Here is a 22,908-nt window from a genome sequence, read left to right on the forward strand (position 1 = left end):
ATTAATATTTCTGAGTCTCTATTATTACTTCATTAAATATTGTAAAATATAAAAATTCATTACATGAAAAAAATAGAAATTGTATGATGGCTAAAGAATAAATGTAGCATGTTAAATAATAGTAATGAAAAACACCCTGCGAGAAAAAAATAATGTGCAGAGGTTAAACGTAAAGCTGCAGTAATTGGGTTTTTTGCCACTAGGGGGCAGTGGATGAACCCAACATTAAAAACCTTAGGAACCATTTATAGAAGATAATGAGAATTCTGACTGCATGTGAGATAATTTAATGTTTGTCTTATTTTTGTACATGATGGAGCTCTCTTGGCGTTTATCTTGACAGAGGTCAGTGCTGTTCATGTTCCCCTGTCAGACCCAGCCAATGGTCAAGAGATGGAAGATTACAATTTTCTGTCTTAAAGCAGCTCATGGGAGTATTTATGAGTCGTGGTTGTTTTACAGTAATGTCAACTGTCACACTGTAACAGGTAATAATCACACAGTATAAACTGATCATTGTTATGTAGCAGATTTATTTGTATAAAAGAAGAGAAAAATAGATATTTTTAATAGTGGATTTAACCTAGTAAATACCTTTAAAAATAGAATGACTTTTGCAAAAATATTGTTTTTATTTTATTGTCTTTGCCTAACTAGGACGATTTCACAAATGTGCAGGTTCTATTTTAATAATGAAACTAAATATTCTCAATGCAACAAAAGCAGAATAAACTGTGTGAAGTAAACTTGTGCAACAGGTCATTATATCTCTGTAAACATCTAATGTTTTTTTCTCCACTGGCTATAAGAAACTGGTCAGTTCTGTCCAACTGAAATGAAAGAACATTTTAGTCACATTGAGCATCTATTTAACAACACATTTTTAAAAAAAAAAAAAAAAAATCTTTGCATTTCTTATATCATATTCCAGTCATATGTTCTCCCTGTAATACAAAATGTCACATCTCTTTCCTACAGCTAGAAGACTATGACTTCATCTGCAAACTAAGTCTAGTTGTCTTGCGGGACAGTGAGTGTGTTGTATCTCCTGAAGTGTCAGCACACGGTCATGGTTTGTACATGCCATGGAGGGTCACGGGGATGATGGTGTCGACCTCTGCCCGGGCCAGCTCCGTCAGTTTCATGGCATCCAGCACCAGCAGGAAGCTTGGTCTCTCTGCACCCGGCCTCACCACGATACTCAGCAGCACACCTGCAACAGCCACGCAGACGGGTCAGCATGACATGATGACGATGAGGCCGTGTGGAGGAAGTACACAGATCCTGAAGTAAAAGTACTTATATTGGTATCAGTCCTGCATTGAACAAATATTAAGGATTGACTGTTTTCTTTGGTTAGTAATCAATATCAGTATCACTTAGTAAGATGTTTTGTTGACTACTAAACTTCACCCAACTTTCCATTGGTATAGGGGTGAGTAGACTACATTTTGTTTATTTTGGCAAATTGCTCCCTTAAAGATAGTCCTTGGTAAATAAACAAAAATCGACTGTAATTCTTATGTTTCGTAAAGGCGTAAAGCTGCCTCAGGCTCAGCTCGGGGGGTTAAGAGTCAGCTGGTGAGATCACACCGTGCTCTATATTAAACGTATGGTTTCGAGTGCTTGAGTGTAGTTATGTGTGCGTCCCACCGTCGTCCTCCGCTGTAGCTCCAGGTGTTGGGACGAACAGCGGCTCTGATGGGTAGCACTCTTCCTCCTGCCACACACAGGTCTGTTTGGTCTGCACGTTCAGCTTGACAATCTACAGCGAGTCAACAAGAAGGCAGTCAGTCAGACAGTCCTCATTATCATAAACATCAGTGTCACCAAAAATCTTCTTTCGTCAGGGGAGATAAAAGTGCCCATACCTTGTCGGGGATGAAGTGGTTGAGTCCGAGGCCGTAGGCAAAGGAATACTTCTTTCCACGACACAGAGAGTAGTTAATCTGTGGAAACTCAAAGGCTGAGAGAGAAAGAAAGAGAGATATTAAACAAAGACTCCTATCCTTACTTATGTACTATGTACTTTTCCTCTATACCATTTTGTAGGTGAAAATGGTGCTTTTAATTTGGAACTAAAGTTTTCAAATAAAAAGAATATGATCAAATTGTGAGGTATTATTATAATCTTTAAATAACAAATAGACATGATCATTGTTAAACACACCTCCAAGGAGCATATTAAGCGAGAGGAAAATAAAAAAACAAACAAATAAATAAATAGTATGGAAAGTAAAGAAAACCTTATAATACTGATTCAAACTAACTTCATTCTGAAGGGGGTTTAATTAATACATAACTCAATTAATTAAGAAAGCATCAGGGCACTTCTTGTTTAAGAAAGAAGTGAGCATATAATACATAAATTCTGTCAGTAAGGGGCTCATCAAAACAAACAGAAGAGTTTGCTGGGTGTTGTGTGGTCAGGGCAGAGAGACCTTCTCCAAGAGTAAACACCTGGAGTCATGTTGCATTTCTGCTTCGATCCAGAGCCGTTTTGGGACGGGAAGAGAGCTCAGAGATTTTCTGCTAACGCTTCGGATTTCGAAGATTTATCTACACTCCTTTTTACCAACCTGACCCCATTGCTGACTGGAGGGGGAAATGTTTTTTTTTACTTGATTATAAACCGCGGGACAAGAGGGGAAACAACCGGAGTCTCTGGTGAGTGCTGAGCACACTGAGAGGCTGACCTGAATTCAAACACACGCACACTCCCTTGGCACGTGCTGTTGCTCGACATCTTGTGCCAATGTACTGTAAAGTACATTTGGGGTGAATAAACACAAAGGATTTTTCATACTGTACTGTTACTATATGAATAATTTTGCATGACATTAAAGTGGCCATTACAACTTAAAATACATAATAGGCGATACAATTTGTGTACTTTCTGCACATAGATTGATGTAAGTGGAGACCTTTATGAGACAACATGCTGTTATTTTCACGTGTGTGTGTGTGCGTGTGTGTGTGTGTGTGTGTGTGTGTGTGTGTGTGTGTGTGTGTGTGTGTGTGTGTGTGTGTGTGTGTGTGTGTTACCCTGTCTGGGTGCAGAAAAGAGGACTTCAGGTTCCAGCCAAATGGTGCCATCAGTGTGAAGAACAGCGGTTGCTGTAGTGTAGGACAGAGACACCAGGTTCTTTCCCTGATCCTCCTGGAAGCACAAAAGCACAGACATGGATAAATACACAGGCTCTATCTACAGGGCTGTGTAAGTAGGGTTTGTGTGCTTTTGGACTCACCCTGTGCATATCCAGCGGCAGGACGTATCGCCTGACCTCGGGCTGAGGAGCCCTCATCGCTGCTTTCTTCAATTCGTCCCACTCCTCCCTCATGTTGGCGAGGTACAAGTAGTTATACACAAAGTCATGCCTGCAGAGGAAGAAAGAGCAATGTCGGGATGAAGCAACTATACTGATCATACAACACACACACACACACAGGCTCACACTCACCCTTTCCAGGTGCAGAGGTCTACAACGATGAAGCCCTCATCCTCATAGGTGTTTATGTGGTGAAAGACGTTGAAAGCTGACGTTCGGAACTTGTGGCTGCTCAGATAACCTCCTGAGTCCTTAGTGGCCAGGTGGAACCATGTCTGTGACACATACACACAAGACTGTATGAACAGAAATGTACAGGCACTCACATGTAATCAAACACACACTATCTAAATGGGGGGGGGGGGGGCAGGGCTTGGGTTCAAAGGGAGGCAATAATATCAATTTAAAAGATGCTATGTGTAGCCTATACAGATGGACACAGACATAAAAAAGGCCCAACACTCTTCTTGTATAGGAACAAGACACACACACACAGAACAGCTGCATTCTTTGTATCATGTCGTGTCTCTTTGTTGTTGTTTGATGTAGCTTTGTAGTCGTATTGTATCTCTTTGTGGCTGTTTGATGTCTCTTTGTAGTCTTGCTGTGTCTCTTTGTGGCTGTTTGACGTATTTTTGTAGTCATGCTGTGTCTCTTGCGGCTGTTTAATGTCTCTTTGTAGTCACACTGTGTCTCTTTGTGGCTTCTAAATGTCTCTTTGTAGTCATGTTATGTCTCTTTGTGGCTTCTAAATGTCTCTTTGTAGTCATGTTATGTCTCTCTGTGGCTGTCTAATGTCTGTGTGTGTCTATTTGTGTGTCTTTGTTGTAATTTTGCATCTCTGTGGTTGTTTTATGTCTGTTTTGTTTATTTTTCATGTCTCTCTGTGGTTGTGATTGATTTTCAAATAATTATCCAGAGGCTCACGTCCAGAGGCCCTGATGTCTGTAAACCATCTATGATACTAACAAGTCATCTACCCAGCACCCTCTGACTTTGTAAGGGGGATCACAGAATGGACCCCTTGCTGCCACCTGTCCCCGCCCCTGGCCTACCCCCATAGTCTCATTAGATTCAAAGCAGTCCATGTATGTGGCTCCTCTGATGCTCCAACCCGACAGGAACTTCAGCAGATTGATCTTCACTGGCTGCTCCACAAACACAAAATAATTATCGGTCATACCGAAACTGTAGACAGACAGGCAGAGACACAAACAGACACAGATACATTAGTGGCTTTTCACAAACAGTGAGATTCAACTTCAGATGCAAGGCATACATTCTGCTGAATTCATTGCATTCTGTATTCATTGTGAGAAGCTGAAGAACTAACTGGGTACCTGTGGACGTAGGAGGGTTTTAACCTCTCACTGCTGGGGAACTGAACTACAACCTGCGATTTCTCGAAGGGATCTGACTTGTCTGGAAACACACAGAGACAGCATGGGAGTGGAAGCATTAACATCCAAACAGAGAGTGCAGTGTGATATTAGTGGTGTCTTATTATCCGTGCAGCATCAATAAAAAAACAACAAAGTGTGTCTGTCCTCCTGTCTTGATATTTTTGTCTTTGTCTTTGTTTTAGTCTATTCACCTATTATTTTTTCTTAATTCTTCTCCTTGGCTCTCTCTATTCTCAGCTTTTTCTTTCTTTCTTTCTTTGAATATTTTTATTGTTATGTATTTTGTTCTCTATTTTATTTTCTTATCTTTATTTTTTGTCTCTCATTTTATTTAAAATATCTGTGTTTCTTTCTTTTCCCCGTCCTTTTCCTCTCCCTTTGGTTTCCTCCAAAACTCTCCCTTGACTCCTTTTTGAAATGACTTGTGTCATTTATCTCTTCATCCTCGATACATCTTTCACACTAACTCAACTGGAAGTCCAAGAATATGTGAGTGTGTCCAAGCCTGATCAGTGCTAAAATAAACACAAATAAACTCACTTCCCAAATACCAGCAGAAAGAAAAACCTCTCTCAACATTCATCACTCAATAATAAACAAATCGACAAAAGTCCAGCTATAAATCCAGAACAAAACTGACCTTTCTGAGCAGGTGGGATCTTGACGATATTATAAGCCAGACTCATGTTTTTGCCAAAGCAGTTGCCGATGTTATAGACCGTACCATCTGTGTCGATGTGGGGGTGGGCAGTCACCCCGTTCACTGAGAGGTACTTACACAGGTCCACCTGATATGAAGATGTGCATAGAACACAGAGAATCAAGACAAGGTAGATGCATCTATCGTGAAGAGTGTAGAAAGCTTCTGTAAGAAAACATCATTTTTAACTATAAAGGAAGAAAAACATGAACACATATTTCCTGTAAATCAAACCAGTGGAGTGGAGATGATAGGAACCCAGACTGAACATACTTCCTGTTGTCACAAAGAAACAAGTCTCCCAACAGAAAAGGAAGTAATATAGAGGCTGATCACAGCTGACAGCTGTAAGTACAGGTGTGAACACTCCCAAGACGCACTGAGGACACATTTCAGATCTGATCACTCAGACCACATTCTGAGGTTGTTTGGGTCAATGATTTCCATGTTGCTCACTGTAATGTAGGTTGTAGATGTCTGGACCTGCTAGTGTTAGCAGCAGATGTTTCTGAACAACTAGTAAAAGCTATATCTCCAGACTCCATTAACAAATTGTGTGATTTTTAAGAGTTCTTGATTCGGGAGAAGCTTAACAATCTTTACAAAACTTTGCTACAGAAATTTCTATATCATCTTTGCCTTCCTGTACGTTCAGCATCAAATACAATAAATTAACTCATTTGTTTTCTTGTAAAAAGTGTCACTTTGTTCCTTTCTTCCTTGTCAAAAGTGGGTCCAACCTGTCAACATTTAGCAGCTGTTTCAACGCACTGTTTCAAGTGATTCAATCACTTACACAAAATTCATGAGAGGAGACAACAGTTCAAGTACAGTAAACAGTATCCAATATAGGTGACTTCCTTGAAACTAAAGAAAAAAGAGCATTGAGATCTATATGGAGACGCATTTAATTCCAGGGGTGAACTGACAGGCTTAAAGTTTGCTTTCATTTTTTCTTTTCTTTTCTTTTCTTTTTTTTTTTTTTACTGTATCAACTTTCTTGTGACAGATATACTTACTGTAAGTCGCTTTGGACAAAAACATCTGCCAAATGTCCTAAAAGTAAATGTAAATGTAAAGCTGCCCACTTGTGATTGGTTCACTCAGGACAGATGTTAATACAGCCTCATTCTGAACTTAAACTGTCTCAGAAAAACAGCATAAAGACACTTCCGACTAGTTGGTTGGAATGCATTCATCGTCACATCCAAAGAGTTGGCCTGACGTGAACCAGTCAGCTCTCACCTTCTTCAAGGTCTCCAGTGAATCTGGATCAACCTTAGTGATGTAATTGGTCTCTGTGACAGCGTAGAAGTCTTCTCCGATTGGATAGATGTTCACTATGCAGTTATCAGTCACCTCAATCCCTCTGAAGTAGGTAAAGAACCTACACAGAAATAATGGAAACCCAACGTTTTTTATAGGATTTGATATGAATAATAATTATATTATTGTTCTATTAATGCTGTGGGAGAGTGAATGCTGTTATAGGTTAAACAGACATTAAACAGACACACAGTGGGATTAACTCATTCTTTCTATTTCAGTACAGTTAATTTTAGGGCTGCAACAGTTATATTCATTGTTGATTAATCTGCCAGGTGTTTTATTCATAAATGGATATATTTTATGTAGTGATATTTTTCATATAGTGATGCTGGAACAGGTCAGTGTTTGGGGTTACCTGGAGAAGATGTTTTTGCAGGGGTCCGGGTATGCTGCTGTTCCAAACTCAGTGATGACCACTCTGTTCTCTGTCATGGCACGGACGTATGCATCCGTCCTGATGAACCTGAGCATTGAGAATATTATCTATATTAACAGTAGTCAAACTGTCAGTGTTCTTTTGAATCCCATAACACACGTTACTAGTTCTGCTCCATGGACAAAGCTTCTTCTCAAAAGGAGCTGGATGAAGGATTTTTGTGGTTTGCAGCGGCTGAGTTTGTGTCTGGGTTGTTTTTCTCCCCTCTCTTGCAGCATTCCAGCTGCACAGAACTGCATCGCTCTCTGTACTAACAATTATCAGATGTCATGAAAAAAAAGGTCTGCGGCAGGATTTGGATCTGCATCAAGAATGATAATAAAAGTGCCAAACGATGGGTTACGTGTGCCAGTTTTGTTTTTCATGCTCAAAAATGCACTTGGCACATGGCAATGTGGAGCGATTCCTCAAAACCCCTGGGGATCCATGCTCAGATCCAGATAACTAAAAACACAGGAGAACATAAGAAAGGACCTTTTCTTTATTATTATTCCTGGAAACAGACAAAGATAATTAAATAAATGGATAAGACAACATGTGCTGCAGGGATGCCTTTTTGTAGGCCAGGCTGGAAGTCTGCATTGTTTTGCACTGACAAAAAGCAAAGGGGAAATATAAACTCTAAGATGTCTGCATACATGCTTCTTAATTCCAATGCGGGGTAATATGCTGACGTATGTCGTGACGAAGACCAAACTAGAAAATCACTTAAAGTAACAGTTCGGATACCACAGGAAAGGCAGATGAAGTTCTGTAGTCCACACAACATTTCTGAAGCATCACAGCCAAACAGCGTCTCTGCGCTCTCCTGAACACCTGAAGTATCTGGGGACAATGAAGCCGCGTAAGGTTTGATCTGAAGAGACGTTATTCACACCCTTTTTTTTAGCTGAAATCTTCACTGTAGATGTTAAGCTAAAAGTGAGTCGAGGGTGTAAATATTGTTTTGTTTTGTTTTGTTGTTTTTTTTAAATGCTGACATAGCTTTGAAAAGATGTTATTTATACCCTTGGCTCGCTGGTGAGCTCGTGCATCGACTTCAGGAGAGGTGCAAGCTAATGCTTTTAGCTTAGCAGCTACAAAACAAATGATGTCTTTTTCACATCAGTTTTGGATCTTGTTGCTTCCTGAATCCTATGGCTGATGAGCTGTATGTCTTTTTGTTTTATAAACAATGTAAAACAAGTCCCCATCTGCTCAGTTGTGTAGTAAAATGATGCAACACTGTTATTCTGTGAAGCTCCAGAAATGGTTTGTGGACTACAGACTACACATTTTTATTTTTGGGTGAACATCACTTTTAAGGTTTGCGATATTATTTCAGGCACCCGAGACGAGAGGACATGCAAAAACAGCTTATTTCCAGGTTTCATGACTCATTCCGGTGGCTCTGAATGCCCAAAGTGAAAGTGTGTTGTAAGAAGTTGTGTTGCAATGACATCTGCTCATACTTCCTGTAATAGGTCACCCGACTGTCCTTCAGGTCAAACTTGTGCAAGACAGCCTGGCCATCGAACAGGTGGTGGAAAGGCTCAGCTCCCACCTCGAAAAGACCTGGACCCATCCTGAGGAGGCTGCCGCCCAGCCAGGGCGGGATGACACCTGCAAGCACACACACAGAAAAATCAAAAGCTCTTCTGTTTTTCTAATAAGATTTTGGTAATATCATTACAGCTATCAATCTGGCAGCCTGTGTGGAGGTTCTCCTGCATCCCCACAGCCTGGTGATCTGAAGTAGACACTATGGAACTGCCATGTTGGTGTACAGCAGAGGCTGGTCAGCTTTGAAATAAAAGCAAAATGCCCCCAAAAAAGAAAAAACCAAAACACACTTGAATAGCCTGCTCTGCTTTCCTACCAGTTATCTGAGCAGGTATCGGTTCGTTCAGCTCCTCCACCGTCTCAAACATCTTCCTGTAGCCCCCGGCAGGATGCTCCACACTGGAGAGGAACATTAAAACTGAATTAAAAAGGCACATTTTTTTATGCCTTAACAACCTAAATGAACAAACCCTTTGTTTTCATGACTCAATAAACAAACTGACAAAAACACAGAAAATGGCTCCATCCAGCTGGTCTGTCCTAAGTCTCCAGAAGCCCTGAGATCCCAAATTGATTTGAAAAGATGTTATTTACAAGCTCGGCTCGCAGGTGAGCTCGTGCATCCACTATTAGCTCATAGCTACAGATTTCATCTCGCTGGAGGCTACAGGAAGATCTCAGGACTGAATTAACAAACTGACCTTAAAGGACAGCACAGGTTCACTGTGTTACTTACTTGTGTTACTGTGGCGGACCCTGCCACCTTTCTAGCTTCAAACAGTGTTCTGGGACCTTATTTTCCTCTAAGAAAAGTTTGAAAGTGTGAGTTTGATATAGTTGTAAAAATCAGTTTTTCTTTTGCGCTGTGTCAAACTTTGAAACCAGAACTTTGTCTAAAACATTTAAACATTTCAAATGTACTGGGATTAATAACTTAAGTGAGATTAAAATTTCATTCTTGACCTTGGAAACAGGAGTCGACAAAACACTATTACCCAACATAAGTCCATTTTGCAGTTGTTTTGGAGTTTTTGATTACATCATAGTTTGCCGAGTTTTTGTGGAATTAAAGTTATGAAAGGGGCACGGTGTAGTCTTGGAGAAGAAATTCAAATATTTACAATATTGATGAGGTAATAATACAAACTCAGAAATATAATTATGTTTTCAGGTCTGAATGAACAAGCTGCTCTCAGAGGCAAATAAGAATCCCAGAACACTGTTCGAAGCTAGAAAGGTGGCAGGGTCCGCCACATATAAACAAAGCCAAACAGCATGAAAGGCCAGTTTGTTCGTTCAGTTTATTCAGTCATGAGAACAGTGAGAGTTTATTTAGTTTGTTGCTACATGAAAATCAACTAATCAGCTATCAACTATGACATTTTTTTCTCTTCTCATGTAAAATGATTTCCAAAACATTTCCTCAGAGTGTAGATTTAATCTTTTCACAGCTGCAGCGATCCCATTTCATCTTTAATCTCATGCTGAAAATCAGCATCTCATTCAGTTTTTCTCCCATTTGCAATAAAAACAAAGCTGGTGGAAAACTCTGCTGCTCTGATACTCTGCATTGCTGACTCACCACCGAATCTTTTTCTCTCACAAGAAAAACAACAAGCCTCGCCGAGAGGCATCTACAAGCCGCTTTATCTTCAGTCGTTCCTGGGAAACTGAGACATTTGAACCTTAAAAGTTTTTAAAGTTCTGTCCTAACACTTTTAAATGTCAAACGTGTGGAGAAAAGGAAAGAAAGTTAAACTCACCAGCTGACCATGCTGCTGTATGTTCTGCACACACTCACACACCAGCAGCCTGTGAGAGGATAGTCAGACTTGCATTTAAACCACAGACTTCCTGTGGTGAGAGATGGAAACTGGACCCCCTCCTCCCTCCTCACTTTTCCTCTCATCCACCCCCTTCGCTCATTTTCTCCTCCCCTATTCCGTCCTTCCTTGCTTCCCCCGGTCCGTCCTCCTTTCCTCGGCATCTCCTTCACCTCCTTTTCTCTCCTCCCGCTTTTCGTTCATGCCTTTCGCTGCCCTGCTCCCCCCCCTCTTCCCTCTCCCAAACAAGCCAGCTTTGTCTGCTCTCCTTTCAGCCGTCTGGCCCTCGGCTCCAAGCAGAATGTCCTCCAGGCCCTAAAACAAGGTCTTTGTCGACCACCCTCTCACCTACCGATGATGTGGGTCAACCTAATAAAATCCTGCTTTTAAAGGCAGTGTGGTGGGATTTGTTGTTTGTACATGCGTATAGAAAGGACCCTGTCTAATTAGTTCCAGACAGCCCCGAGAAACACTCTGAGACTATTTTAATGGGCCAGGTCTGGAGGGGGAGGTAGAGCCCCAGAGAAAAAATAGGGGGCACAGAGTGAATGATTAACCATTTTGTCAATCTGATAGATGAAGCTGAAAAGAAGATGAAATGAATTCAAATAAACAATTCCATCGGTGAGGGTCTAAAGGGACAGTGGTCTGTAATCTATTGCCGAGCGCCTGCTTGGAAGTAAATAAACAAGAAAGAAACAACTATCCAGTACTAAACCCCCTGACTTATCTAAAGTCACCAAGTGGTTTTGAGTGAAATGTCAAATCAACTATTTGGTTGGATGCCGCTGAATCTGGTGCAGATGTTCGTGTTTGCAGCTGGATTAAATGTTCTGACTTTGACCTCTTAGCTCCACTGTGGAACAACTTCCACAGCTTGACACATTTAAGTGTGTTTACAGATCCTGAGGAATACTCCTGTGAAAAAGTAGCAAAAAGCCTTTCGTACGTAATCCTATAGTGATGTCACTCTTTATTTTTCAGTGTCATGTTTTTCACCTCCAAATATTTGTTTCAGTGCCGATACAACTTTTCCAAAAACAAATGTTTTAAGGCCAGTGTCTGATGTTAGCTGAGGACACATTTTATTTTCCGTGCCACAGTTCACTGTCTACCGTTCTACACAGGATATTTATTCGGAAGAAGTGTGTTTTATGATTAATTAATGAGGCATTTAAGCTCACCTCGGTCTGGTTAAAGAGAGAAAGTTTAATTCACAAGGTGTACAGTTGTGGCCTATTCTTTCTGTTTAGCTGGGGAAAATGGGGATCCACTTTCTTTATAGTTTGTGAGTTTAGACTAAGTAGTGAACTTGCCGCTTGCGTTTTATTTTGGGTGTTCACCATTATTGTTTCTCTTGAAACAAGCAACCTGGATAATTTGATTAAACTGGCCTCAAAACCTGCCTGGTTGGTTGTTTATTGTGCCAACTGTGCTGTAAAGCTGCTTTGAACCCCCATGACCCCATACCTTCACAATGAAGCTGATAAATACAAAAAACCCATAAAGATATATCCAGAAAGAAACCCTGCAAACCTTTTGATACACGACCAATCTTCCTGCACTTGAGGCTGAGTATAAAGAGTACAGGAGTCACTTTCAGTATATCAAAATCAAAGGTGCTACTATGAACAGTATCAGCCTCATATGGAAAGTGACAGTATACAAGTTATAGAAGTGCTGGTTTAATAAGCCTGGCATACTTAATATGTATGTTCAGTATTTCGGGTCCATTGCACAGATCATTTCACACACAGAAACATGACTGAGGAATATAAATAGAACAGCTGAACAGGTTTATTTCCCAGGGCTTTGCATAGTAAACAATGTAGAGGAGGAGTAGAACTGAGTACAATACACACTCCTCTGTAAAAGTCTCTGCCAAAAACACTGCTAATGAGTGTGTTTATGGTTAGACACACACACACACACATGTACATCATCTGATCTGAGGTAAAGACAAACATATCAGGGTAGAACAAATTCTTCATATGAGATCAATAAATTAAAAAAAAAGGACAACTTGATCTTTTGAGTCAAGCGTGTTACATTTCCTCAGACACGTGACATAAGATGGGCTCTGTATTGCACCTCATCGTTACAGCCAACCGCTGCTTCATTGCTTTCAAATGATTGTTGCCATAGTTGTTAACACTTTATGAGGACTTTGTTAAAAAGAAGTAGCAACCGTTTGCCCAAAACATAACCGGTGTCTGGTGAAACCTTCTTTAGGAAGTCCAAGATGCATTCAATATTGTATAAATTAGCAATTCTGATGATTGGAATAAGCTTACTGGCCATTCACAATACCTCCATCTAGTGCACAACATTTCTAATTCCAGAAAACTAAGCAGGGGTGGGTTCAAGATAACCAAGTGGTATCTGGAAAAACTGACGTTTATGAGAAAACCTAAAACGTGACTGTAGAATGCTTTTAAAGATAAAAACGTACCACACAAATAAAAGCAAGCTAAAGAAAATAAAAGTCAAAGGATAAGGATGAAACGTCTACAGATGACTTTAAATAAAACTTGAGATTCTACGACATAAAATGTTTAGTAAAGTCTATAAAAAAAACAGTTAACATGACAAAAACACTTCAAGACAAAATCTAGCATTTCTCCCAATGTCAGCATTCATATAAATTAAGAAATCTATAATCTAATCATTCCCATATGGATCAGTGATCTCAGAACTGAGCCTTACTTTTTCTCCCAATGTGAAGTTTGCTCTTACACTCGCACTCGCACACGCACACGCACACACACGTCAGTAGTAGCAGTAGACATGAAAGGTTAGAGGAAAATAAAACAGGAAAAGTTGAGTGATCCAAAAGAACAGGGATGTTACTAAATACACAACATTTTACAAGACACCCTGCTTCACATAAACGCTTTATACTGGGCTCGGCTGTCAACACAAATCACAAACGTACACACACACACACACACACACACACACATTATCCACTGTAGAAGTCTTCAACCCTGAACTGACTCATGTTGGCACATTAATGAGACACAACAGGAATAACCATAAATCAAATGTAACAAGTTGATGGCTGCAAAGAGGTGCATTTTCCAAGTCTCTTAGTATCAGTGCAGTAATAGTGCAGTGAAAACAAGGTAAAGACTGTGACTTCTACAACGGCGACACCTGTAAGGTTAGTTTAGTTCCTGATGCTGAAAGCTTTGGTCTTCTTGATGTTGAGGAGGGGAGGTTTAATCTTTGGTTTGTTGCTTTCACTGTGTGAGGAGGGGAACCGACGACTGTAGATGTCTGGGTACTGCTTCTGAAACTAAAGCAAAACACAAGAAACGTATGACTGAGTGACAGTCTTTTCACATCCAAGTCCATGAGGCTCCACAGTGTGTTGCTTGTGTTGTGTGTCAGAGGCAATAAATATGTTCAACACTGATTAAAATGGAACCTGGAAGAACTGCAGCCAGAGCGTTCCCTGTCTCTGAAACTCAAAGGCAGGTCACCCTTGTATCACTGGCTGCTGCATTATTTTAACAAAAGACAGATAACGTCCATATCTTTCCTAAACTGAACATATTGTGAAATACTCGACATTTTCTGACTGAACATTAAAGGACTAGTTTGTTACCTGTTTCAGTTTCTTGCGTCTGTCCTTCTCGCTTATATTTTGGTCCGTCAGCAGCATCTCCAGCAGCTCCTCCATCGCCTTCTGGGAAGCTTCCAGCTTTTGCTGTTCAAACTCTGCACCGCTAATCTGATGGCAGAACGCGTAGATGGGCATTGGAACACAGACCGGATCGCTGCCATCAACATTAGAAACACTGTCAAGGGGAACCTGGGGTCAGGAGAGGGAGAAGAACATGTTCATCTGCACTGATTTACTGTAAATTCAAAGCAGCTGAAGCTGAAGTCCCACTTTGGTCACAGTTTTTGTTTTCATGAAGCTATTCGAACCTTTACATCACTCACATTTTAGGACAGGCAACAGATGACAAATGACACGGTCTGCAATACTTTCAGCTACATATGTACACACGTCATACAACATTTCATAACATCTAGGTTTGCAAAAACAAAATCACTTACAGTAGATAAATAAACTCAAAACTATACTGAGCATCTACTCTTTTTACACTGTATGTATGTATTGTATATGGTTTCATTGGTTCTAATTGTTCATATGCACCCTGGATTCTGATGTAAACTACTCATTTCCATGCACATGTTCCCTATATATGCACCTATGTCCCAATATTATAACTAATTTTGAGCAGTAGGTACTGTAACAGTTTTTGGGTGTACCTGTACTCTGCGCAGGTACTGTATATGGTCATTGATAGCATTGAGCAGGTACTCCGGGACCGACAGAATGCTTTGCTGATGGTCCATTAGAAATGACACCAGTCTGGTAGCCAACAGCTCGTCCAGATCACACTCAACAGCGCTGCCCAGGACACAGCCTGAAAAAGTGTGAACCATCTGAAGGAGAACCACAAAAAACAGGGCGAGAGAGAGGGACACAGGTAAATAAACACCAAGACAAACACAAGAATGAATCCAAAGAGGAAATGAAAGATGAGGGTGAAATGTCACTGATCCCCTGGAACTAATTAAGTGTTACAGGGGAACAAATATGCCAGCTGTTTGTTAGTTCCATATCACACCAGTTTTGTTCCTCACCAGAGTCCGGGTGCCGATGGCGGGGTGGAGGCGGGGCATGTCCACGTTCTGGCTGATGCGTGACATCATCCTCATGAGGAGCTGCAACTTTCTGCGGGAGGCGGGGGGGAGCAGGAGGGTGCAAAGCTGCAGGGCCTCGATGGCGACACGCTCACACTGAGGCTGCAGGAGGCCTACACACACACACACACACACACACACACACGGTCACACAGTAACGATGATGGAAAAACAGATGAACTTTTTGGTGCAAGCAGGACAGAAACAAACAGCGGTAGAATCACTCTGTGGCCACATTCATCCATCGCTGCTACATCACATTCACTAGATTAGACAAATGAATGGATGGATGGATGGATGGATGGAAGATTAATCAACTACAGCTATAGAGTGACAAGAGTGTGCTAAGACTTATCAACTGTGTTATATGTTATAGTATGTCCTAACAAAGCATTCCATTCCATAGCCGTGATCCAAGTAAGTATCTGTGCATACATGGATATTACCTGGAACAGATCATTACATACAGTCTGTAAAGGGTGGTAACGTCCCCCTTAGCAAAATAACCAAAATGTGTCCCCCTTGCTAATCTTTTCCATCCCTCCCAAGATCACTTATATGTGAACAGCTGGACCCAGATGCCACCCATGCTAACCTACACCAGTCAGAGAAAAACAGAGCCAAAAATGGACATTCTCTCCATTAGTAGTTTTGGCTCATATCTGCAACCATGGTGGTTATTAAAAGAGGCAATGTGACGCTAGGCAGCAGAGAACATACTCGCTCAAATCGGAACAGTAAATAAAATGTAATATGTTAGAAAATATGATGTTCTGGACCTCTGCAGGTAGAGAACAAATTGGTCACTCTTAAAAATGAGTAAACTGCCTACAGGTTCCATGCTATTTACACACACTTGCAGAGTACATATATAAAATGGATCAGGGCTATCTTGTTCATTGCCTTGAAAACAGAACAATACTAACATTTTGTGGTCAGAGGCTTATATCTTTTTTACAGCTGCTTAGCTTGTTAAAAGATTGAGTATCTTTTTTTTTTACAAAATCACTAAATGGTTTTGAAACTCTCAGCTTCTTTTTACATGTCACAACATCATTGTTTCCAAAAATTATTCTCTTTTTCCATCATTGTTATTCCCCATTTTGAGCTCTATAAAGCTGCATGGTGCAAAGAAATTAGTTTCTTTCTCTTCTTCAACCCCTTTTACTCTACTATAGTTTAGTATTTGCATGATAGAATCTCTACTTGTGGGTAAATCTGGCAGAAAGAACAAATATGGAGACTTTTTTCTTTAGCCGGTGTAGTGTGAAAATTCTTTCACTTAAATCGATGAAGATGTGGCCGAGCACATAATAAAGAAAAATCAAAAGAAACAGAAAGGAAAAATGAACGAATGCAACAAGAGCAAGCAACTTACGATAAGCTGCATACCTTCAACGGTCCAATGTAAAATTTAACAAGTTGCACACAAGCTCTATGATCCTTAAACCATTACTTTCATTGATTCCTTTGTTCTCGGCCCGTGGAACCCTGGAAATGTTAAATAATGAAGACCAACGAGTAAATCGTCTCGGGTTCACTCTTCTACTTTACCAGCAACTACATTTCTATTAAAACATCTTGCATAGCAGTGATGGTTAGATGTTAGATGGAGTTAGTTTGATTAGACATTGATAGACAAGCAGACACACAGACAGCTAGAGGGCAAGGGTCTTACTGTGCTCAGGTTTGGAATGTGGGGGCTTGGAGCTGCTGGTGGGCACGCAGACAGGCGGTTTGAACAGTGAGGCGGGTTGAGACTGCTTTGACACATCCAGAGAGCTGAGGCAGCGTCGTACAACAGCAGGTGGAGGAGGCGCCCAGAGATTGGCGGTACTGGAGGCGGGTCTGGGCCCACTGAGTGCTGTAGTAGCCTGGGACCCTTGTACTTTGGCCACAGCATATGAAGAGGAGAGAAAAGGATGATAGGAGGAAGAGAGGGGATGACGGGAGGACCACGAGGGAGGGCGTGAAGCTGAGGAGTGATGCGGCTCTGCGGGAGTGTTCACGTTAAGACAGCTGGTTGCTCGGCCCCGCCACTTGGTCTCCTTGACATCCTCCTCCCTGGTTTCTATGACAATGTCCAGACAGCTGCCTACGCTGCGTGGCCGCAAGGAGTGTGACCTCCGTGTGACTGACAGTCCTGCTGCAGAAGCTACAGACAGCCTATTTCTGGTTGTACCTCCGTGAGCATTTTCATACGTAATGGGGTTTGCTTTGGATGCAGATGTAAAGTCTGTGCGACTGCTGAGTGTTGTGATGGCAGGGCAGTCATCTTGGCTCCTGTTGCTATAGGATGCCAGGCTGTCATTGGACAAGAACAGCTGCTGCCGGGTGAGAGGGGCAGAATCATCTAACATGGTTTCCAGAGAGCAACTCCTGGTTTGAGGCCTCATCAAACCAGCTGCACTCAGGCTCATGCAGCTGCCTCCTAACTGACCACCGCTGGTCGCGCCTCCCTTCAGCGCTGCCAGCCGCGACTGAAGCTTCCCGCCAAGCACCTCTCTCATCGGCGACTCCGTCTCGTCACACGTCCCCTGTCTGATTAGCGACAGAAGGAGACACTCTGTGGAGCGGAAAGATGCCTTGGCCGGAGGGGGAGCTGAAGGGAGGTCAGACTTCTTGCGTTTCCCACGTTGGTGTGTCGTGGGCGCTGCAACGTACCCACAAAACACTGAGAGCGGATGCAGAGACAGAAAGAGAGCAAAGTGGTGCAGGCAGAGGGTCAGTGCAAGCAGACAGTGAAGGGGAGGGAGAGGGTTTAGTTACTTTAAAACACATACTGTTTATACAGAACCATCAGCTGGTCCGAGACAACATGTAAAAGGCATACACACAGAGTACAGCTGCTCATACTGCTGTTAGGACTCCACGAACAAGAGACAACAACCAAAACCTCTGTTAGCAGTCAAAAGGCACTGTTGGAGGTCAAAGCTCGGAACCCCACTGCGGGGACACAATGTTCTCATGAGCAACAAGATCCTGCAGACAACCCTGTTAGTTTGAGCATCTTTTCCCTGTAACACTTCAGCTAAGCCTCCTAACAGCAGTTCCGGGTTTTAGCCCAATGGAATCAGCCCACAATACCTACCCAGGACGTTGATAAATAGTTCATACAGTTCGTATGTGAGCAGTGGCTGCAGAAGGCTGTAGAAGTAATCGGACACTGTTTTGAAGACGTCTCTCTCGAAGCCGGGATAAGATGGCTGTGCGTTGTCGTACTTCGGCCCTAAAACAAATAACAGGTTACGGATGTTTTACAGTTTACACACTTCAAATACATTCATAATCCCAATACAGACTTACGTATGAGTTTCAATCCTCTAATTTACATAGAATTCTAAATAAATACATAATACTGTTCAAGTATTTACTTTACTGAATGTTGCACAGAATCAAATTATATTAAAACCCAATGACATTACTATGAATATGCAGTACATAAAGTGATTTTGTAATGTTTGTCCAGCTTTGGAAGGTGAAAATGAAGCGCTCAATTCTTAGCGGTATTCATACAGGTCAGAAATGTCCAAGGAGCTTGTTGGTACTCACAGTTGGCCAGGCTCTTCATGGCAGACAAAACCCAGTGTGGAAGGTCATCTGAAGAGATAATTAACATATTAGACTGGTTGCCAGTTACAGTACATCTTACTCCTTGTGGGTTCTAAGTCATACAGTCGATGCTCATGTTTCAGTGTGTGGTGGACCTGTCCAACACACTCATCAGCATTGGAAGCACAGGCTTTGGATTAAGAGTAGCAGAATTTGAGACATTCAAATGTTGTGGTCAGCTCTGGCAGTTTTTGCAGCTGTAATGTGCTGCACACAGGTCTCGTGGAATCTGCTGGTTAGGGAGGCTGAATAGGACAAACCTGAACACCAAATGTAGTTCATGAAGATTTTTCGATGCTACTTTACGGTTAATGTATAAACCCACTTGTCTTGTCGTCTAGCGTGACCACTCCATGCTTGTTGACTTTGGTCATATTGTGGATGATGTTCTGGGGGTTTACATATCGTCGGTCTAAAACGTCATCAAGAGATGCACAACCCAGAATCCTCTGCAGGCTGAAACACAACACAAAAAAGATTTAATAACTCTAAAAGTTTCTTCATTGCCATCTGCTTTCTGGACTTCAAGCATCAGATTTCTTCTCTTTACTGATTCAACAGGTTGGAAAAAATGGAAACATGTACTCTGTGAAAGACGTGTGTTTCAATCTAATCATAATATTATAAGCCATGCTGTAAATGTCTGACACAAAAAGGTAAAAGGTTTTTCAGTTCTATGTGTGTGTTCATACTGGGTCAGGGTGATATCTTTCCAGATCTCCTGTTCATCCTCCACGGTCATCACTCGCCGTTGCCCCTGTTGCTCTCCTATTGGCTGATTCTCTCCCTCTGCTTGGAGGGCAGGATCTTCATTTTCCTGGAAGTCATCAAGAGAGCATGAACCACCACCAAACACTGTTTTATTTATTTATTCACATATATCCATTCAACTGATTGGGAAAGCATTTATGTCAGTATACATCTAACTTTTAAGATTAATTCTATAGATATACAATAGAGTTAGAATGCTTTATATCCAATCCAGCTCACCTGCGTCTCCTTTTCCTGCTTCTTAAAGCTCCTAAACTTGAAGAAACCTTCTTTGTCCCTGAATGAAGGCCTTTTCTTTATGGAACCAGGGGCTGAGGCTGGAGCTGGACAAGGAATAGGCTTCAGAGGAGAAGTGGAGGGGAATCTGGAGGAAAGGAGATGAAATGGATTGTAATTTTGTGGATGAGAGCACAATCAACATCAATCTTTATGAACATTTTGCATGCTTATGTTCATTGAAATAACTAAAAAGAACCTTACCTGTACAGCATGTTGTTGTCCTCCAGATCCTCCCTGCCGAAGCGACCCTTCACATCCTCGATCACATGGTTCTTCAGAAACTTCTTCAGGAGCTGAACCGTCTGCTGCCTGGTGACATCTGGGCCAAAATTGCTGTTGCTGAGGAGCATCTGGTGAAGCCAGTCTACGGCGGCAGAGGCTGTGAAACAGGAGGTATAGTGCCGGAAGTTCTGCCGGTGTTTCCTGAGGGGCATACCAGCCCGAAACAAACGAGTCACCTCATTCCACTGAAACAGGACAGGGTTTACGATAATTAGGTACATTTACGGCATTTAGCAGACACTTTTGTCCAAAACGACTCACATCTAATTATACATACATATATTCATTCACTGATACACTGATGGCGGTGGCTGCCATGTAAGGTGCCGACCAGCACATCAGGAGTAGTTTGGGGTTCAATATCTTGCCCAAGGACACTCTGACATGCAGACAAGGGGAATGGAACCAGCGACCTTCTGCTAGACACTGGCTCTACCCCTGAGCCACAGTCACCCTGTGGTATCAACTGACATGGTTTCATGGTTTTCATGTTTTTTTTAATTCAGCAATTGGACATTGAGATTTTGGATAATAATCATCAGTCATTTGGATAGAATGACTAAGCGGGTAAAGGCAAGTATAAGAACATGTGGAAACAGTTTGAAAAGTTCATAAAATTACATCACTTTACAGTAATGCAGCACTTACCAGTAAAAGACAACACCAAAATCTAAGATAATATATAGTCTCTCACCACGATTTTGTCCATATTTTATATTTGTCAAAGAGCTGCTATCTGTGTTTCCTTGTTTTCTTCTGAAAACACTGACAACAAAGAATATATTCTATTCTATTTGATAGACAAATTGATAGACATCTTGGATAAACAAGTTAACAAACAATAAAGACAAGCAAAATAGAAAGAACCAAGCAATGCTGAAATTATTAATCAATTCATTAAGTACTGGTCTAACAGGGTTAAAGCGCCAGCAACACCTGTAGGATAAAGAACACATATTACATGTCACACATTACAGACTAACAGTCTTGGCTTGTGGTCTGACTTCACCTGCTCAGAAATAGGTCTAATACTGAGAATTAAACTTCGCTCGGGCTGATACAAATGCATGAAATCTGTTTCTCGACTGATGGAAATTGATTTAGTGTTACCAAGAAGGCATTAATCGAAAGAATAACGCTACTTTGTGAATTCATGCTAATAAAAATAATCGTTAGCCGCAGTTTCAAAAATCATTTTAGGGTTATCTTATAAGAGCAGCCACGTAACTTTTTGGATAGAAACTTTGCTAAATTAACGTTATATCAATAGTAAAACTAGTTAAATAAACTAACAGTTGTTTTAATGTCCTGAATCCCGCTCGACATCTTTTCGACAACTCCACGGTGAAGTGTAAAGCTGATTTAAACACGGCTGACAGCTAACTACAGCGCTGCCGTTGACGATAACTTCTCGCATGAACTAATCAAGCTAGCTGTTAGCAAGCTCCAGCTAGCTAAAGACCCGATCAGCAGACGTTAACTTACCAGTTTTGTGGCTCGGTAGGGTCCAGGGGTGATAACATGAGAACTCATATTCATCCCAAAAACAGGCAGCGCTAATGTTTAGACTTCATCAGATGTAAGGAGTGCAAATATCCTTAAGTCGGGTAAGTATTCACGGATGTTTTGCTACGGGCCAGTGAACGGCAGCATTGATGAGACTCGGCTCTGCCTGCCTGCCTGGCTGCACTCCGTCTGTTCAAAATTACGAGCCGTGCGCTTCTGGCACGGGATTGGACGGCGCTCGGGTCACGTGGTCAGCCTCGTCTTGAGGAGGGTGGAGAATCAAAACAAATGGAAGGAAGCAGAGTGTGTTGTGGCAAACTGTACAGTCTCCTTCATTCACTCAGTGCACCACCCTTAGAACCGTCTGCTGCGCTCTAGTTTGTATGGAAGCCCATTTTCAGACAGTTTAGATGAAAAATAAATAAAATACAATCCTGTATTCATAGTGAGAAATGTCAGTAAAATGTCATAAACTTAGACTCAGACTTGGACCACTTTATTAATCCTTTTGGAAGGTTCCCTCAAGGTAATTGAAGCTCCATGTCAAATACTGAAAATCAAAATAGGGAGCTGGTAAGAATAATGAGAAACTTGGAATAATGACTTAGTTGTCTTAAGATAACAACCAAGTATCTCATAATAAGAAGTTTGTGTCTCTAAATAGTGACTTTCTTTTCTCAAACCAATGGAACTTTCCCAAGACGAGAACTCCAAATTATGATTTGGTAGCTCTAGATAATGACTTACTTTTCTCAAAATAATCAGAATCAGAATCAGAAATCCTTTAATGTCCTGCAGATCGGCAAATTTGTTTGTAGCAGCAGTGTCAGAATGTTACAAGATGATAGCTTACTATCTGAGAATAATGAGAAATTTCCCCAAAATAATAAGTTTGTATCTCAAAATAATGATTTTCTTTTCTCAAAATAATAATTTAATGTCTAAAAATTAAGGAAAAACTCAAACTAATGAGTTAAACCCAACAATAACTTTTCTTACATGCCATCCCTGCTGAAATGATTGATGCTTTAATGCTTACACCAGTGTTGCAGGTGGCAAATTTGGAGCTAATTGTTTAAACTTAACTTCAAACCTGATCAATGAAGTCTTATCTCATTAACCTACTATGATATAGAAAATGCTCCGTTGATATTATTTTGACCCATTGATATGA

General features: G+C 41.2%; 2 protein-coding genes across 3 annotated transcripts; both read right to left on the bottom strand.

Moving 5' to 3' along the window:
• Positions 1-442: 442 nt before the first annotated feature.
• On the bottom strand, positions 443-10,630 carry LOC119028714 (retinal Mueller cells isomerohydrolase-like). The gene is made up of 14 exons (XM_037114965.1): positions 10,503-10,630; positions 9,056-9,138; positions 8,649-8,799; positions 7,117-7,224; positions 6,678-6,819; positions 5,373-5,520; positions 4,670-4,751; positions 4,385-4,517; positions 3,462-3,604; positions 3,249-3,378; positions 3,046-3,160; positions 1,872-1,966; positions 1,654-1,765; positions 443-1,213 (listed from the first exon to the last, which is right to left on the bottom strand). Exons 1-14 carry the CDS (start codon positions 10,511-10,513, stop codon positions 1,068-1,070), a joined length of 1,599 nt encoding a protein of 532 aa, XP_036970860.1. The 5' UTR covers positions 10,514-10,630; the 3' UTR covers positions 443-1,067.
• A 1,705-nt stretch (positions 10,631-12,335) lies between these two features.
• depdc1a (DEP domain containing 1a) lies at positions 12,336-21,939 on the bottom strand. Of its 2 annotated transcripts, XM_037115272.1 has the most exons (12): positions 21,714-21,939; positions 20,148-20,413; positions 19,887-20,031; positions 19,589-19,713; positions 19,222-19,352; positions 18,837-18,884; positions 18,376-18,513; positions 16,963-17,958; positions 15,225-15,397; positions 14,847-15,023; positions 14,173-14,379; positions 12,336-13,860 (listed from the first exon to the last, which is right to left on the bottom strand). In XM_037115272.1, exons 1-12 carry the CDS (start codon positions 21,765-21,767, stop codon positions 13,732-13,734), a joined length of 2,589 nt encoding a protein of 862 aa, XP_036971167.1. In that variant the 5' UTR covers positions 21,768-21,939; the 3' UTR covers positions 12,336-13,731. The 2 variants fall into 2 exon arrangements, with proteins under 2 accessions (XP_036971167.1, XP_036971168.1); XM_037115273.1 differs by lacking the exon at positions 16,963-17,958 and having other exon boundaries at positions 21,714-21,938.
• Positions 21,940-22,908: the final 969 nt, after the last annotated feature.

This window comes from Acanthopagrus latus, chromosome 11, assembly GCF_904848185.1.
Source record: "Acanthopagrus latus isolate v.2019 chromosome 11, fAcaLat1.1, whole genome shotgun sequence".
NCBI lineage: Eukaryota > Metazoa > Chordata > Actinopteri > Spariformes > Sparidae > Acanthopagrus > Acanthopagrus latus.